General features: G+C 65.7%; 2 protein-coding genes across 2 annotated transcripts; both read right to left on the reverse strand.

Annotated features, from left to right (window-relative positions):
* Nucleotides 1-900: 900 nt before the first annotated feature.
* On the reverse strand, nucleotides 901-10,855 carry LOC102062796 (inactive phospholipase C-like protein 2). The gene is made up of 6 exons (XM_074557762.1): nucleotides 10,571-10,855; nucleotides 3,987-6,476; nucleotides 3,610-3,813; nucleotides 2,803-2,878; nucleotides 1,271-1,380; nucleotides 901-1,086 (listed from the first exon to the last, which is right to left on the reverse strand). The coding sequence occupies exons 1-6, from the start codon at nucleotides 10,757-10,759 to the stop codon at nucleotides 901-903; spliced, it is 3,255 nt and encodes a 1,084-aa protein (XP_074413863.1). The 5' UTR covers nucleotides 10,760-10,855.
* Nucleotides 10,856-11,831: 976 nt separating this feature from the next.
* GHDC (GH3 domain containing) lies at nucleotides 11,832-14,848 on the reverse strand. Its single transcript, XM_074557769.1, has 8 exons — nucleotides 14,550-14,848; nucleotides 14,339-14,469; nucleotides 13,692-14,268; nucleotides 13,285-13,468; nucleotides 13,126-13,197; nucleotides 12,890-13,023; nucleotides 12,695-12,783; nucleotides 11,832-12,609 (listed from the first exon to the last, which is right to left on the reverse strand). The coding sequence occupies exons 1-8, from the start codon at nucleotides 14,752-14,754 to the stop codon at nucleotides 12,409-12,411; spliced, it is 1,593 nt and encodes a 530-aa protein (XP_074413870.1). The 5' UTR covers nucleotides 14,755-14,848; the 3' UTR covers nucleotides 11,832-12,408.
* Nucleotides 14,849-15,034: the final 186 nt, after the last annotated feature.

The following is a 15,034-nucleotide window of genomic DNA, read 5'->3' on the forward strand; positions in this document are numbered from 1 at the left end:
ACCCGGTGCCAGGGAGGGACAGTGCCACCAGGGTCCTGTACCCATGCTAGGGAGGGATAGTGTCACCAGGGTCCTGTACCCAGTGCCACCAGGGTCCTGTACCCATGCCAGGGAGGGATAGTGTCACCAGGGTCCCGTACTCAGTGCCACCAGTGTCCTGTACTCAGTGCCACCAGGGTCCTGTACCCAGTGCCAGGGAGGGATAGTGCCACCAGGGTCCTGTACCCGGTGCCACCAGTGACCTGTACCAGTGCCACCCTCCATCCCCTTTGGTGACACCATCCCATGGTGGTGCTGTGCCTGGCACAGAGGGAGCCACAGGGCACCAGGGAGGCTCTGGCACTCTTTATAACACTCCACAGCCCCAGCCTGACCTCCAGCCTTTGCTTGTGCTCGACTCCCCTGCCCTGGGGATGAACCCAAACACGTCCCTGGTGCCAGCAGCCACATCTGCTGTCCAGGGACAGCCTGGCCCTACATCTGCTGCACCAGAGAGCCTCCCAGCCCTTCTGCATGGTGGGGACCCCAGGGATGCTGTGGAGGTGACAGGAGCAGCCAGGATCCTTCTGCCAGCCAGCTTTTCCCCAGGGCTGGTGGAGGCCAAACCTGAAGCCCTGGGGAGGGTGGGCAGGAGCTGCTTTTCCAAGTGGCATCTGGCACAGCAGGCTGGGGGTACATGCACACGGGCACTGGGCAGAGATCTGGCTCCAGAATCAGATGGAAGGGATGGATGAGTCCTCTGTGAGCTCGGCAGGGCATGAGAGAGCAGGGACATTTCTCCCCAAGCTCAGCAGCGCAGGGCACCCAGCTCACAGACCCTGCCCAGGCAGGCTGGGGCTCCCTGCTCCCGGTCCCTGTGCCCAGGGCTGCTCAGTCCGGGCCCCGAGCCCCGGGCCGGGGTCAGCAGGACGCGGGGTCGCCGCCTCCGTCTGTCTCGGGGATGGGCTCCAGCGGGGCCGGCAGCCGGGAGGGCTCGGGCGAGGCTGAGCCGTTCCTGCCGATGCCGCACGACTGGCCCGCGTTGTGGATCTGCCACAGGTTGTCCAGAGCCTCCGCCTTGGCGTGCTTGAGGAGGTCAGCCTGGCCCTGGGGACGAGATATCGGGCTGTGGGGACAGGAGGTGACAGGGAAGGGGAAGGGGAAAGGGGAAAGGGGAAAGGGAAAGGGGAAAGGGGAAGGGGAAAGGGGAAAGGGGAAGGGTGGGCAGAGCAGGGCTGGGCAGGGCAGGGCAGGGCAGAGCAGGGCTGTCCCCGCAGCCCTCGCCGCTCACCTTGAGGACAGTGATGTTCCAGGCGAAGCTCTCCAGCGCCTTCTGCAGCTTGCGGCCCCGCAGCCCTTCCTTGGTCTCGATGCGATGCAGCTCCTTGTGGAAATCCATCCCTGATGGACGGCACAGGGGCTCAGGGACGCTGGCATGGGGGCAGCCACCACCCCTGGCCAACAGCGACCAAGCCAGAGGGATGCCCTTTGCCCACCATGGGATTGCAGGCTGGGTGGGCTCCCCACTGCCCCAGCAGCCTCAAGAGTCCTCCACACCTCAAATGATGGGACCCCCCACCATCCCAGCACAACAACCAGCTGCACCCTGGGGCCGTTCTGGACCCAGACACCACAAGGTCTGGCAAGGCAGTGAAGCCCCTGGGCAGAAGCACAACTCCTGCACTCCATGGCCCATCTGGAGGGCACTCAGAGCCCCCCATGGCTGTGCCACCCCCAGAGTGGGTGCTATATTTACCCCTGGTGACGCAGCAGCGGCTCGTGGCCCACGCCAGGGCTCCCACGCAGCTCCCTCGCCCCGGTGCTGCCAATCAGCCCGCCCACATCCCTGCAGCTCCCCGGGGCCCAGCTCCTGCCAGCCGGGTACCAGCACCACAGCAGCCCGTCCCCAGCACGGCCGGGGTGAAAGCAGGCAGCACTAGGGCATGGGGTGGGGGATGCAGCTGCCAAAGTGCTGCTGCCACCACCCCGAGGGGCTGCCCAGCCCAGAATGCCCCTGCTCCTGCAATGCAGGAGGGCACAGCACCAATCTGTGCCCTGCTGCAGCCTGTGCCCCACTACTCCACTCCCCCAGGGCTGGCAGCAGTGGCAGAGCTGGGCCAAGAGTTTGGGGAGATTTCCGTCTGCAGCGTGGGCAGGGAACAAACACGGCTGCTGGCAGCAGGGCTGGCATGGCAGGGACAGCAGAGCAGGGCTCCCTCCTTCTTCCCAAGCCTCTCCAGCTTGGTGCCCAGGGTCTGGCCCTTCCCAGCAGTGGCAGAGCTGGGCCAAGAGTTTGGGGAGATTTCCCTCTGCAGCGTGGGCAGAGAACAAACATGGATGCTGGCATGGCAAGGACAGCAGAGCAGGGCTCCCTCCTTCTTCCCAAGCCTCTCCTGCTCCTGACGCTCTCCCAGCCCCACAGGGAGCCCACACAAGACCCTGGAGCTGGGGGGACTGTCCCAGTGGGGTCCCAGCCAACAGTGGGGCCAGAGGTCCCAGAGTGGGGGCACCTGCAGGGAGGGCCAGGGCAGGCAGCAGCAGCACCTGCCTGTGTGGGTTCTGCCATGTGTTTGGGAAGTCTTAGCACTCAGTTGCCATTTCTGCTGTCAGCCCCAGCCTGTTATTTCTGGCACTAATTATGTTCTGGCGTTTGACAGCTAATGACTCTTCCCCGCTTCCTCATCAGCCTCCCCCACTCTGCTTGCTCCCTACCACACAGCTCTGCAGCCCACCCACCCACAGCCTGCCCCGGTACAGGAAGCCCTGAGCCCCCCAGGACGTGCCAGAGCCGTGGTGGAGCTGGGGCTGCCCTCCAGGACCCACCTGCCTGCTGTGCCTGGATCAGCTTCCCGTACACGGCGTCGGCAGACTCGATCAGGGTCCTGCTGGTCTGGATCATCTGGGGAGAGGGGAAATGTGAGCAGCTGGGCAGCCCTGGCCCTGTGTCCCCTGGCCAGGTGGATGGGGACACAGGGCTCAGCAGGGGATGCCCCTCTGCACCAGCACAGTGCCCGGGGTCTGGCCCTTCCCACCCCACGGGTATGGTGTGAGCAGCACGTGGCCAATGGCCAGGTTCCCTTCAACACAAAAGAAGGAAGCAGCTCTGGCTGTGGCTATTAATGGGATTTCTCCCACCTAGTGGGATCCGGGTGAGGCACAAGCAGTGCAGACACAGGGCTGTAGTGTCCCAGGGTCAGACTGCTCAGGGCAAGCCTGTGCCTTGGCAAGATTCCTTCCTGGGCAGCCACCATGCAGCCCCCTGCCCCAGGATGGGTACAGGGAGTTCAGGGTTCCCCATCCTTGGACCTTGTGATCCATCCCACAAAACCTGCCTGGGTTCATCCCACAAAACCTGCCTGGGGTCATCCCACGAAAACTACTCAGGTTTGCCCCACAAAAACTACTCAGGTTCACCCCACAAAACCTGCCTGGGTTCATCCCACAAAAACTACTCAGGTTCACCCCACAAAACTTGCCTGGGTTCATCCCATAAAATCTGCCTGGGTTCATCCCATAAAGCCTACTCAGGTTCATCCCATAGAACCTGCAGCAGCAGTGGGTGCTGGTCCCAGTGCCAGTGATGCCAGGGAGTGTCCCCAAGGGGCCAGGCCCTGGCAGGGTGGCACTTACCGTCTCGTAGGCGGTGAGGACCTTGCGCAGCAGGTCGGGGATGGGCCCCTGGGCCTCCATGGGTGGGTACTGCTCTGCCAGGTTCAGGGTGACGCTGGGCGCACTGTCACTGTGCAGCAGCCACGTGGACACCGTCAGGATGCACTGCTTCATGTTGGCAGCGGGTGTCAGCCCACACAGCTCCTTGAAGGACACCAATGCATTCTGCAGAGAGCAGTGCCCAGTGTCAGGAGTGCAGCTGGGCGGACCCCCAGGAACACCTCCCATTTCCCACAGCTCTCTGCTCCTCATCCTCTCTCACATCCCCCAGGAAAAGGGGGACAGCCCCATCCTCCCCTGAAGAACCCAAGTCCCCCATTGCCTCTGCAGGGTCCTACCTGCACATTCTCCCGCAGGTCCGTGGCCTCCCGCAGCGGCTGGGTGGCCGTCCTGAAGACCTCATCGATGGCTTTGATGCCGGTGGCCTTGGTGGAGGTGTACTCCCTGACCCGGCGTCCCCGGCGCCCCGCCAGCCCCCGGCGGTGCCCCTTGCCCCCGCCACGGCGATCGGTGATGGCCACGTGCACAAAGAGGGTGGCGTGGGGCAGGGGCTCCCCGGCCAGCGACTGCAGGGGGACGTGGCGGTAGCCGGGCTGCAGGCACTCGAAGGGGATGGTGTACTGGGCAATGAACTCATCCCCGATGTAGTCGTCGTCCAGCACCACGAAGCGCAGCACGGCCAGCTCGGGCAAGTTGATCTGGAACTCCAGGCTCTCGTCGAAGATGGGGTTGTCCCCGCTCTGCAGGGCGGTCTTGGTGCGGTGCTCGGCGCAGTCGGCCGGGATGCCATGGATTTCAGCGCACACGTAGGGTTCCACCACCTCCCCCTTGGCGCCCGAGCCCTTGGGCTTGGGGAGGTTCTGCCCGCTGATGACCTTGAGGTGTAGAAGCTGGGCTGGCACGCCGGGCAGGGAGTCCTTGGCGTTGGCACTGAAGTAGGAGACCTCCTCCCGCATGATGGCGGGGCGGAGGACGTAGCCACAGGCACCGTTCTGCCGGAACCAGCCCGCGTTCAGGTCCATCATGAGCCCTGGCGTCTGGTAGTTCATGGCCACCATCTGGCAGCCGCACTTCCAGAAGTCCTGGGGGTTCATGTTGCTGGCATCGATGCGCATGGGGCTGGGGTAGACGCGGGACAGGAAGCGCTTGTTGTAGCTGACCAGCTCGGCCGGACACTCGTTGGCGAAGCGTCCCGCCTCCACCTCGCTGAAGGAGCACATCTCCCAGTAGCGCTGCCCGCGCCTGGAGCTCTCAAAGTCCTGGAAGGGCACAGCCTGGCAGAGGCTCACCAGCTCCGAGAGCTCGCGGCTGAGGCGCACCCGCCGCAGGCCGCCTCCCTCTGGTGCCTCCCGGTCCTCCTGGCCCAGTCTCCGCGCCAACTCCCAGCCTTCCTCCTCGTCCGACACCTCGCCCTCGCTGTCCTCGCAGGTGGGCGGCAGCTTCTTGCCCTTGATGAGGATGCGGCCCTTGAGCTCCTCGGGGGAGGGCAGGTACGAGGCCACGGGGTTGGGGGGCTCCAGGTACAGCTTCTCGCCGAGGGTCTTGCGCAGGCACTGGGCAGCGAGGCGCTGCTGGGGGGCTGAGCAGCGCACCACCAGGCACAGGATCAGGGGGTAGGCCGAGGCAGTGAAGGCGTGCTGGTCGATCAGCCCCACCACGGCACGGAAGGGCACGCAGGAGGCGGCCGAGGGGCTGGTGTAGACCACGGGCTCACCATCGGGGCCGTCCCACAGCACCAGCTCGATGCTGCGGCAGCCCAGGCCCAGGGCGCTGATGTAGCCACTGATGTCTGAGCGGCCCCAGAAGTTGTCCTCCAGCAGGCAGGCGCTGTGGGCAGAGCTGATGTAGTAGTGGGAGAGGGGCTGGGCCATGTCCTGGCAGACCTTGCGGTGCTGGGGGTCAAAGATGGAGCAGTCAGCAGAGAGCAGGTATCGTGTGAAGCCGTCAATGGCCAGGTAGCCCTTCTCCCGGCCCTCCTTGGAGGGCTCGTACTTGCTGACGATCTCCAAGCACTTCTCCTCTGTCACCCCCTCCATGCCCTGCTCCACCTCCAGGAACATCAGCAGGTCCTTCACACCCAGGTATTCCTTGTTGCTGGAGAACTGGACCAGCAGGAAGAAGATCTCAGGGCGCGTGCAGAGCTCGCAGTATGCCTCCACAAAGAGGTCGCAGGCCACCTCCGTGCCAGGACGCTCGCTGGCCTTCTGCAGCTCCTTGAACTTCAGCTCGATGGTGGAGGTCTTCATGCCAGGGTTGAGTGCTTTGATCAGCTGCACAGCCCGGGACACGGGGATGCGGCCAGACTTCTCCAGGTCAGCCAGGTCGAAGACGGAGGAGATCCAGGACGTCCGGAGGCTGGGGTGGCCGGTCCCAGGTGCCTCAGGGCTGTGCTTCCCGTAGGACACCAGATAGCGCAGCCCCATCACCCAGGCACTCACCACATCTGCCGAGCTGGCCACCAGGTCCAGGGACTCGTAGTTGTCCCCGTAGATGATGGAGAAGGCGCACTCGTCGGGGAACTGATCAGAGAGCCCATTGCTGCGCAGGACTGGCGTCTTCTTGCCCACCCTCACCTCTTTGACTGATTTGATCTCAATCTTGGCCTTCTCAGAGTCCTTCTTGGAGGGCTCCCAGCGCACGGAGCGCATGTCGGCATCCAGCACGAAGAAGCGGCTGTACATGCGCGAGTTGGAGCGCACCTTCTTCAGCTCGCAGCCCTCCAGCATCAGGGAGATGCAGGCAGCTGTGCTGTTGATCTTGCGGTCATTGGGCATGGAGCTGAAGGACACAGTCTTCTTCTTGTGTGGGGGCCTCTGCCGAGAGCCGTCCTGCCAGGGTGGGAAAGGGGCAGAGCCATCAGTCAGGGACAGCCAGGCAGCAGCAGTGCCCCATCTGCCCCTGGCATCCTCCTGCCCATGGTGCCCCCACCCCAGCACTGCCCCAGGGTGCCCCAGCATCACGCTGAGCCCAGTCTGCCCCTCTGCTCCTGGCATCCTCCTGCCCCATGGTGCCCCCACCCCAGCACCACGCTGAGCCCAGTCCGCTCCAGTCCACCCCTCTTCTGGGGGCTGGGAGCCAGCTCCAGCCCTGGCTTCCCTCACAGCTCATTGCCTGGCTTATTTTAACTCTGCTTTCCTTCCTTCCTTCCTGCTCCTGGCCCTGAGCTGGATCCTTCCCCGCTGCTTGCTCACCCTCCCAGGCACAGCCAAGCAGCACAGCCCCTGTCTCCTTGGCCTGGGGAGCAGAGGAAAACAGACACCCAGTGTGTGATGCACCAGCAGGGAGCCCAAGAGAGATCCCCCACTCTTCTGTGAGGAGTGGGACAGGACAGCTCCTGCCAGTGCCACATGCTGGGGACAGTCACAGCCGTGTCCCACAGAGCGCAGGGTCACCATGGCATGGGCTGTTTGCTGCCAGCACCTTGTGCCCACACTCTGCCCTGCCTCCCCACGGGGAGGGGAGACCCAGCTGCCACGGGGCTGGCAGGGGATAAGGGGGAACAGCAGGGCCAGGAGTGTATTATGGGATGGATTTCATTAAGTAGCACAGTAGGAGGAGATTTAATCCACTTCTTCAAGATTATGGTGAGTCACCTCTAATCTGGTGGTGTCTCTGTCAGGGGCAGGTCCTGCTCAGTTGCCCAGGTTGGAGGTGAGGGGTTGCTCCCCTCCAGTGCCCTGAGAGCTTCCACAGCTCCCACACAGGCCAAGCACATCCCATGCCTGGTCTGGAGAGTCAGGATCTGCCCCACGGGGTCAGGCAGCCACAGCCAAGGGCATTTGGATAAGTCACACAAATGGATGTACGGTTTCCCCGGGGAACGGGGAATCCTCCAAGGATGCCCAGGGAAGGAGGAACCAGCACAGCCCTCAGCCCCTTGTTAGAGCCAGGCACATCCTCCCATCCTGGAGCTCGGATGTGGTGGCTGCTCGCATCCTCCCGCTGCCAGATCGCTCCAGGGAGCTGGCCGAGCTCCAGGGCTCTGCCTCGGTGCCAGCATCCCGGGTCGGCGGGCGCTCAGCGTCAGGTCCCCCCATCGGCCAGCCGTGCGGGGAACCACTGGACGCCGGATGCTTCCTGCGATTCCTGCACGCTGCAATCTGAGCGCCCCACTGAGAGGCAGCCGCAGCCCCTCCATGGGCACCGGGGGCCGCCCCTCGCCGACCCCCGCCCCTCTCCGCTCCCCGCCCGGCGCACCCACCCCGCGCCGCTCCGCACCGGGCCCCACAGCCGAAAACAGGAAATCCATCCGGAAAGGAAACACGGGCGGGGGGCCTGCGTGCACCCAGCGGCACGGACCTGCTCCAGCTGTGCCCGCCGCAGGCAGCCAGACACACCCCAGCCGTGCCCCGAGCACCCCGGCTCGGGGTGAGAGCCCCAACGCCCTCCCTGCAGCCCCCCACCCTGCCAGGCTCACACGGGGGATGTGGTGCCCGTGCAGCGCTTTGGGGTGCAGATGTGTGGCACAAACCCAGGAGCGCCCTGCAGCATTCAGGTTCTGCTTCTCCCCCTGCACGGGCGAGCAGCGAGCAGGGAACGCGAGGAGTTTCCCGTCTGCAGCTGCCCTACGCTCCTCAGCGCAGGAGGATGGCTGGGAACAGTCTCTGCTCCCCGGCAGCCCAGGGAACATCCTCCTGGGGGATGGCAGGGAACAGTCTCTGCTCCCTTCCAGGCTGTTCCAGGGGATCTTCAACCCAACAAGTGCTGGGCGAGGCGCAGCAGGAGCAGGGGATGGGTAAGGCAGCAGTGGAGCAAAGAGGACACGGCACCCATGGCCATGACAGCACAGAACACCCCCAGACAGAGGGCAGAGCTGCAGCCAGAGCAGGGATCCTGCTCACGGTGCCACCGAGCTGGCAGGGAGTAGGCAGGGCTCAAAGCACAGACCACGGCACCGATGCCAACCACGATGCCAGCGGTGAGCGTGGGCTCGCACGGAGGGCACGTTCCAGCCCAGCTGCCTGTCCTGCCCAGCTCTGCAGCGTGTGTTAAGCACCTCTTCAGCCAATTATCTCCTGCATTAGTGCCCTGGTGAGTGCTGCTGCCCTAATCTCAGCCTCCACGTGACAGCCACGCTTACCGGCCCCACAACCCGCTCTCAAAGCAGGGGATGGAGAGGAGCCCATCAGTTGTCCCTCCCTCCCCTTTATCCCCCTTTATCTGGCTGCTGTGTGATCCATCTGCAGCTGAATGTCCCGGGTGTCCCCACCACCCCTATCCCAGTGTGGGCAGCGTGGGCAGGGGTGCAGGCGGGCAGCAGCCCCGGAGCTGAGGCAGTGGGAGACCAGGCACAGTCAGGGCTTTTCTGTCGTTCGTTCCCTGCCAAGAAGAGAGCGACTGACACATCCACCCCCCGCGGCACCAGCTGCCACTCCCGGCGAGGGGCCATGGAGTCAGATCCCGGCAGAGGCACCACGGAGCTCCTGGGGATGGCACACGATGGAAAAGGGGCTCAGGGGACAATATTGGGGAAGGGACACATCCTGCAGGTCCAATACCCTCTCCAGCATCCTCCCAGCGCACAGGACCCCCAGCCCCCTCTGCTTTCAGGCTGAAGAAAGAAGGGAGCAGGACCCCTAGCCAGGGCACAGGGACACTGCAGGGGACAGCTCTGAGCCCCGCTGCCCCAGGCCCCTGCGAGTCGCACTTTCAGATTCACTCCTCCAGCCTTTTCTGGAAATCCCAAAAAACAACAGAGCCGGCAGCTCTTCCCACAAGTGCCTCCGCTGCCTCTCAGGCCCCGGATGGGCTCGGAGATGCACAGAGGATCAGCACAAGCTGGGGACACTGCTCGGGTCTGACCTCCCTCAGGTCAGCCCTGACCCTGGGCCACCCGGCCTTCACGTGAGGCCGCATCCCGCGGTGACGCAGGTGGTGACAGCGATGTGTCCGGCCCGGCAGCGAGCGGGATTTCACCACCCCCATCCCGCTGTGCCCACGGAGGGTCCCTGGGCAGGGAAGGATGCTGCTCCGTCCCGGTAGGAGCAGGAGACGCTGGCAGTGTCCCCAAGGAAGGCGGGCACAGACGGAGCACCGGCAGCAGCACCGGCAGAGCTCCGTGCCCGCCCCGCGTGGGCAATCCCGGCCGCCCCCGCAACAGTTTGCAGCGAGAGCCCGGGCAGAACTCGGGGTCCTGACACTGCTCGCCCAGAAAATTGGATCCCAGGGACGGAACAGTGGGGCTGGGGCACCACGGAAACAGCCCCCTCACGGGGTATTAATAGCACCGGAGCAATCCCAGCTTAAAATAGGCTGCCGGGAGCAGGGAGGCGAGTCCCGGGCGGACGTGACCTATTGTGTCAGCGAGTAGCGCTGGCATCAGCACAATCAGGGGCGTTCATTAGGAAAGCACACGTGTGATCCGCTGCCCACCCAGGTGGGAGACCCCCGAGACCCTCCCTGGAGCCCGGCCCCAGCACGGCCCGGCAGCACCGGGTGTTGGGAGCAGACTGCAGGCTGGCCAGGCCAGGCCCGAGGCTCAGCGTTTGTCAGGAGAGCCCGGGAGAGCAGAAGCTGCTCGAGGGGAGGGAGAGGGCATCTCCTCACGGGAACCCAGGGATGTCCTGAGCGGGAGCGGCTGATGCTGCAGCGTGGCCGTGGCACTTGACAGCGCGACCCACGGACACTCCACAGAGCCGGGCCAGACTGTGCCCTTGGGGACCCTGGTTCCGGGCAGGGCGCGGGGACGCTGTGTCAGTCCCGGTGTGAGCAGCACCGCGGGCAGGTGGCGACCCTCGGCCGCCCGGGGATGCGGCTGCTCTGCAGCTCCCGGAGCCGCTGCACGGGCACCGGGGGAGCGAGGAGCGGCGGGCAGAACGGTGCGGGGGGACGCGAGGCTCGGCTCGGTACCCGGCGCTGCGCAGGTGCCGGGCCCGGGGCGCGGGGGGGCCGGCCCGGTGCGCTGCCGGTGCGGGGCTCTCACCTTCATGATGCTGGCCCGGGGCGCGGCGGGCGCGGGGCTCCGCTCCGCCGAGTCCTCGCGGCTGCTGCTGCCCGAGCCCGAGCCGGGGCTGCCGCCGCCGCCGCCGCCGCCGCCGCGGGGCCCGTTGGGCAGCGGCGCGGCGGGGCGGGGCGAGCCCGGCGGCGGAGCGCCCCGGGGCCCCTCCGCCATCCCCCGCGGCCTCAGGGCAGCGGCCGCCGCGGGGCCCCGGGGCGCCCGGAGCCTGCGCCCGCCGCCGCCGCCGCTGCGGGCTCAGTGGCGGAGCGGGCGGGAGGCGGCGCGGCCGGGAGGAGGGGACGGGCCGGGCCGGGGGCGGGGACGCGGCGGGGATGGGGACGGGGACGGCGCGGCCCCCTCGCTCCGGGATGCAGCTGACGGGCACCGGGCACGGGCACCGGCACCTTCTACCGCCCCGGCATCCCCGGTCACCGCCCAGCACCGCAGCGCCCGGGCCCGGCAGCCGCCCCATCCCGGTGGGACCCCGGGCGAGCCCGCGGCCGGGCACGCAAACCCAGCCTGGCACCTTCAGCCGGGCACCCGCACCCTGCAGCCTTGGTAGCAGCAGCACAAATGAGGCTGCACCCCAAACAAGCTGCTCCCTGCGGCCGGGCGCTCAAATCGACCTTGCAGCCTGCAGGCTGGCATCCAGGGCCAGCCGAGCACTCGGCAGCCTGGCTCTGCCCCGCGGGTCCCACCCAGCAACCTCCCCTCCCACCGGGGTGGTACCCAGGCATGGCAGGGCAGGCAGAGCCGCCCAGCGCTGATCCCCGCTCGGCTCTGCCACGCACGGAGCTCCAGGCTTTTGTTGTGGGGTGCTCTCAGCCCAAGGAAAAGCTTCTCCCCGACCTGGAGCAGAAATTTTGCTCCAGGTTTTTCCAGCAGGCCTCAGCCAGGTTAATCCCTGGAGGGGGATGCTTTGCTTTGTGTGAGCCTTGCTCAAGACATCATCTCCTGCCCACCAGCAGCTGCTGCGGCACAGCAGGTGCCCCACACGCCCTCACCAGCCCTGGAAATAACCCTTAATGAGCAGGAGGGGAAATGACCAGTCCCTCCCGAGGGTACACATGTGCCTCAAAGGCACAAAGAGCCTGGTGCCCCCAGAGGGCTCAGCCGGTTAAATATTCATGGCTGCCCCTTCCCCAGGACCCCTGAGAACAGCAGCAACTCCTCAGCCCCCAGAGCAGTCAGATTGCTTGAGCAATCTCTTTAATGAAGATTAAAAATAATAGTCTAAAAAAATCAATCCCAGGGCGCGGTCCTTTATTTATTTCAAAAAGATAATCCTCCTTTATTTTGCATTTGGTTTCCAAAGCATTAAAAGCAGCCCTCACCGGAGCTTACTCTTAAACCAACAAACATGCACTGGGGCTGCTCTGTGACACCTGCCACCAGCAGCCCCCTGAGCCCTGCCTGCAGTGTCCCTGCCAGGGGACAAAATGCCACAGGGCCCCAGTGATGAGGCACGGCTCTGCTGCTCCTCCTGCTGCTGCAGGTTTCCACTGAGCATCAGCCATGGGCTGTGGTGTCCCTTGGGAAAGGCACATACCACACTGTGGCTGCAGGTGCTGCCAAGGCACTGAGTGAGGGGGTCCTGCAGCTGCCCCCTGAGGCTCCCAAGCTCCTGCTCCACCTCCACAGCAGCACTGAGTGGTGCCAGCTGCTGCCACGGATCATGGTCAAGCTCACTGTCTCCATTTGCTCCACTCAGGCAAGCCCTTGGGGATGAGCACCTTGTCCCCACACCCTCCCACCCCAGGGACACGGCCCTTCCTCAGAGGGTGCATGCCATGGTGGAAGGGCTGTGGGGCCCCACGGCTGCCCTAGGAGATGACTGCTCCCTGGATGAGCTGCAGCAGCTGCTCCTCACGCAGGACCCTGGGCATGGGCACGGGGGAGCCCAGTGCTTCCCGCAGCCGGGTGAAGCTCCTGGGCCTCACCAGGTGCAGGCGCAGGGGCCCGATGCTGCCCTTGAAGCGGAAGGATTTGTAGATGGGGAAATCCTCCTGGAGACACTGGTCCAGCTGCAAGGAGAGGGCCTGTGCTGGTGCCACACTGCCACACCAGCTGTGTCCTTCAGCCCCAGAGCAGAGCCCGTGTCCTGCTCACCTTGTAGCGCTGCACCTCCGACAGGTCCCGCAGGCCCTGCAGCTCCAGGAACACCTCGTAGTGGGGGGCAGAGGGTCCTGAGGAGTCACCTGGAGCAGGACCACGAGTAGGTTAAAGCTGCCAGAATCGGCTGCAGACCCCCATGCAGTGCCAGCTACACTTTTAGGGGGATTTGGACAGCTCAGAAGAACTCACCCAGCAGGCTGCTCTCCACACAGACGTAGTCAACCAGGCGAGCACCCGGCCACAGGCTGAGGGTGCGGCACAGGCTCTGGCAGAACTGCTCCTCAGGGATGCTCTCACCTCTCACACTCAGTGTCTGGCTCTCCCTGAGGTGCAGGGACACACAGTGGGTCACTGGCACCCTCCTGTCAAACCCTGCCTGTAACCCAGCTCCCTGAGGTGAGGGACAGGCATTGGGGTGTCCTCACCTGCGCACAGGCTCCACCACAGGACACTGCTTGTGGAAGCCTGTCACCTTCAGCACCTCCCCAGTACGGCACCTGCAGGGCAGGGGGGTGTCAGGGGGACATGGGTGCATGGGGCTGGGGCAGGCAGCCCCCCAGGGCTACACAGCAGGGAGGAGGCACCTGTACTCTCCTGGCTGGGCTGTCACAACCAGCCCGTACTCACGGCCCTCCCAGAGCTCATCCAGCAGCACCGTCTGTGGCTCCTCGCTGGCCGGGCAGGGCAGGAACTCGCAGAAAGCCCAGTCAGGGCACAGCACAAATCGGGGCACTGGCTCCGCTGGCCACAGGTTCACACCAAGCAGGGCTGGGCAGAGGCAGCAGGTGGTAATGTGAGCTCCCCAGACCCCCCATCCTCACCCACAGAAACCTCACCCCTCTGCAAGGGGCAGAATTTTGCTGGTGCCAGGACTGAGGTGTTTTCAGGCTGCAGGAAGGGAATGGGCAGGGCAGGGAGACCCGTGCTGCCATATGGCAGCAGCTCCCTGTGGGCACCCTGGGGACACAACCAGCATCCTGGGGACGCTCACCTCCTGCTGCCTGGTAGAAGGGGCAGTAGAAGGGCAGTCCCCGGCAGGCGGCCTGGCGGAGGGAGTCGCAGTAGAAACGCTCTGTGCCGCACATCGTCCTCACCACCACCACCTCCAGCCGTGGCCACAGCCGCGGCACGATGCCCTCAAAGCCGTGGGCACACAGATCACGGAGCTCGGCCGCCCGGGCCACAGCAGGGCTCAGCAGCGCCTGCAGCTCCTCCCGCAGCTCCTCGGGCAGCCCGGGCTGGGGGCTCAGCCTGCCCAGCTCCAGCTCCCGGGCCAGCCGGGGCCATTCCGAGCGCAGGGTCAGCAGCGCGTCGTGCAGCTCGGCTGCCAGCCCGGCCTCCAGCACATGCAGGGCACGCTTCCGCAGGGCGAAGAGCAGCTGCAGCCGCAGCGCTGCGGCCCGAGAGGGCAGCACGGCGGCCGCGGGCGGGGTGCAGTACAGGGTGGGCAGCGGCCACCCCGCCGGGGCGCGGGGACAGCCGGGGCTCCAGTGCAGCACGGCCGTGCCCCGGCGGGTCAGAGCCCGAGGAAAGGCGGCGCCGAGAGCATCCAGGTAGAGCAGGGAGCCCTGCGGGAGAGGGAGGGTCAGGAGGGCAGACCCTGCGGGATCCGCGCCCAGCCGCCCGCCGCTCCCGTACCTGCAGCCGGGGGTCGGTGTCAAAGCAGCCGGGCAGCAAAGCCCAGAGATACAGTGGAGGAAGCGAAACTGCCGGCGCTTCGTCCTTACAGGGCTGCCCCAGGGGATGCTGCTCCTGGAACTCCTCCCAGCCTGTCGGGAGAGGCACAAACTGAGAAGGGAACCACGGGACCGACCCCTTCCCGCGGCGCTTCCCGCAGCCCCGCGCTCACCGCCGGCCGTGCCGGTGCCGGTGTGCAGCAGGCGCCGCAGCCGCCGCTCCTGCCTCAGCCGCACGTCGCTGTCCGGAGCCTCCAGGCGCCGCCGGTACCGGGCCCCGACGCGGCGCACCGCGGAATGGATTAAGCGGTGCCGTAATGGGGGGACAGCCATGGCCACAGCCACGGCCACGGCCACGGCCACCAGCGCCACCAGCATCGCGGAACGCGGGCACCGCCCCGGGCACGGACCGGCCCCGGACCCCCCTCACCCACGGGGCTATTCCGCCTCCGGCAGAAATGACGGAGATTTGTCGCGCCCGGCACCGCCCCCCTCCCCGCTTCAGTTTTATTTTCATTTTCACCTTTACAGAGCACACCCCAGGCCCCCCGCCCGGCGGGAGATTCAACCGCAACTGAACCCCCAGTACCAGCGCCCTCTACCCCTCCAGCAAGAGCAAGCTCCTTCTTTGGAAAAACAGAGCTATTGATCCGGTTTA

This window comes from Zonotrichia albicollis, chromosome 23 (assembly GCF_047830755.1).
Source record: "Zonotrichia albicollis isolate bZonAlb1 chromosome 23, bZonAlb1.hap1, whole genome shotgun sequence".
Classification (NCBI taxonomy): Eukaryota; Metazoa; Chordata; class Aves; order Passeriformes; family Passerellidae; genus Zonotrichia; species Zonotrichia albicollis.

Coding starts and splice junctions, on each gene's coding strand:
- LOC102062796 (XM_074557762.1), bottom strand. CDS start 10,759: ATGGCGGAGGGGCCCCGGGGCGCTCCGCCGCCGGGCTCGCCCCGCCCC. Junction 6,477..10,570: donor CCCGGGCCAGCATCATGAAG/GTGAGAGCCCCG, acceptor CCACCCTGGCAG/GACGGCTCTCGGCAGAGGCC. Junction 2,879..3,609: donor TCCTCACCGCCTACGAGACG/GTAAGTGCCACC, acceptor CCCTCTCCCCAG/ATGATCCAGACCAGCAGGAC.
- GHDC (XM_074557769.1), bottom strand. CDS start 14,754: ATGCTGGTGGCGCTGGTGGCCGTGGCCGTGGCCGTGGCTGTGGCCATG. Junction 14,470..14,549: donor CGGCACCGGCACGGCCGGCG/GTGAGCGCGGGG, acceptor CTCTCCCGACAG/GCTGGGAGGAGTTCCAGGAG. Junction 13,469..13,691: donor CTTCTACCAGGCAGCAGGAG/GTGAGCGTCCCC, acceptor GCCTCTGCCCAG/CCCTGCTTGGTGTGAACCTG.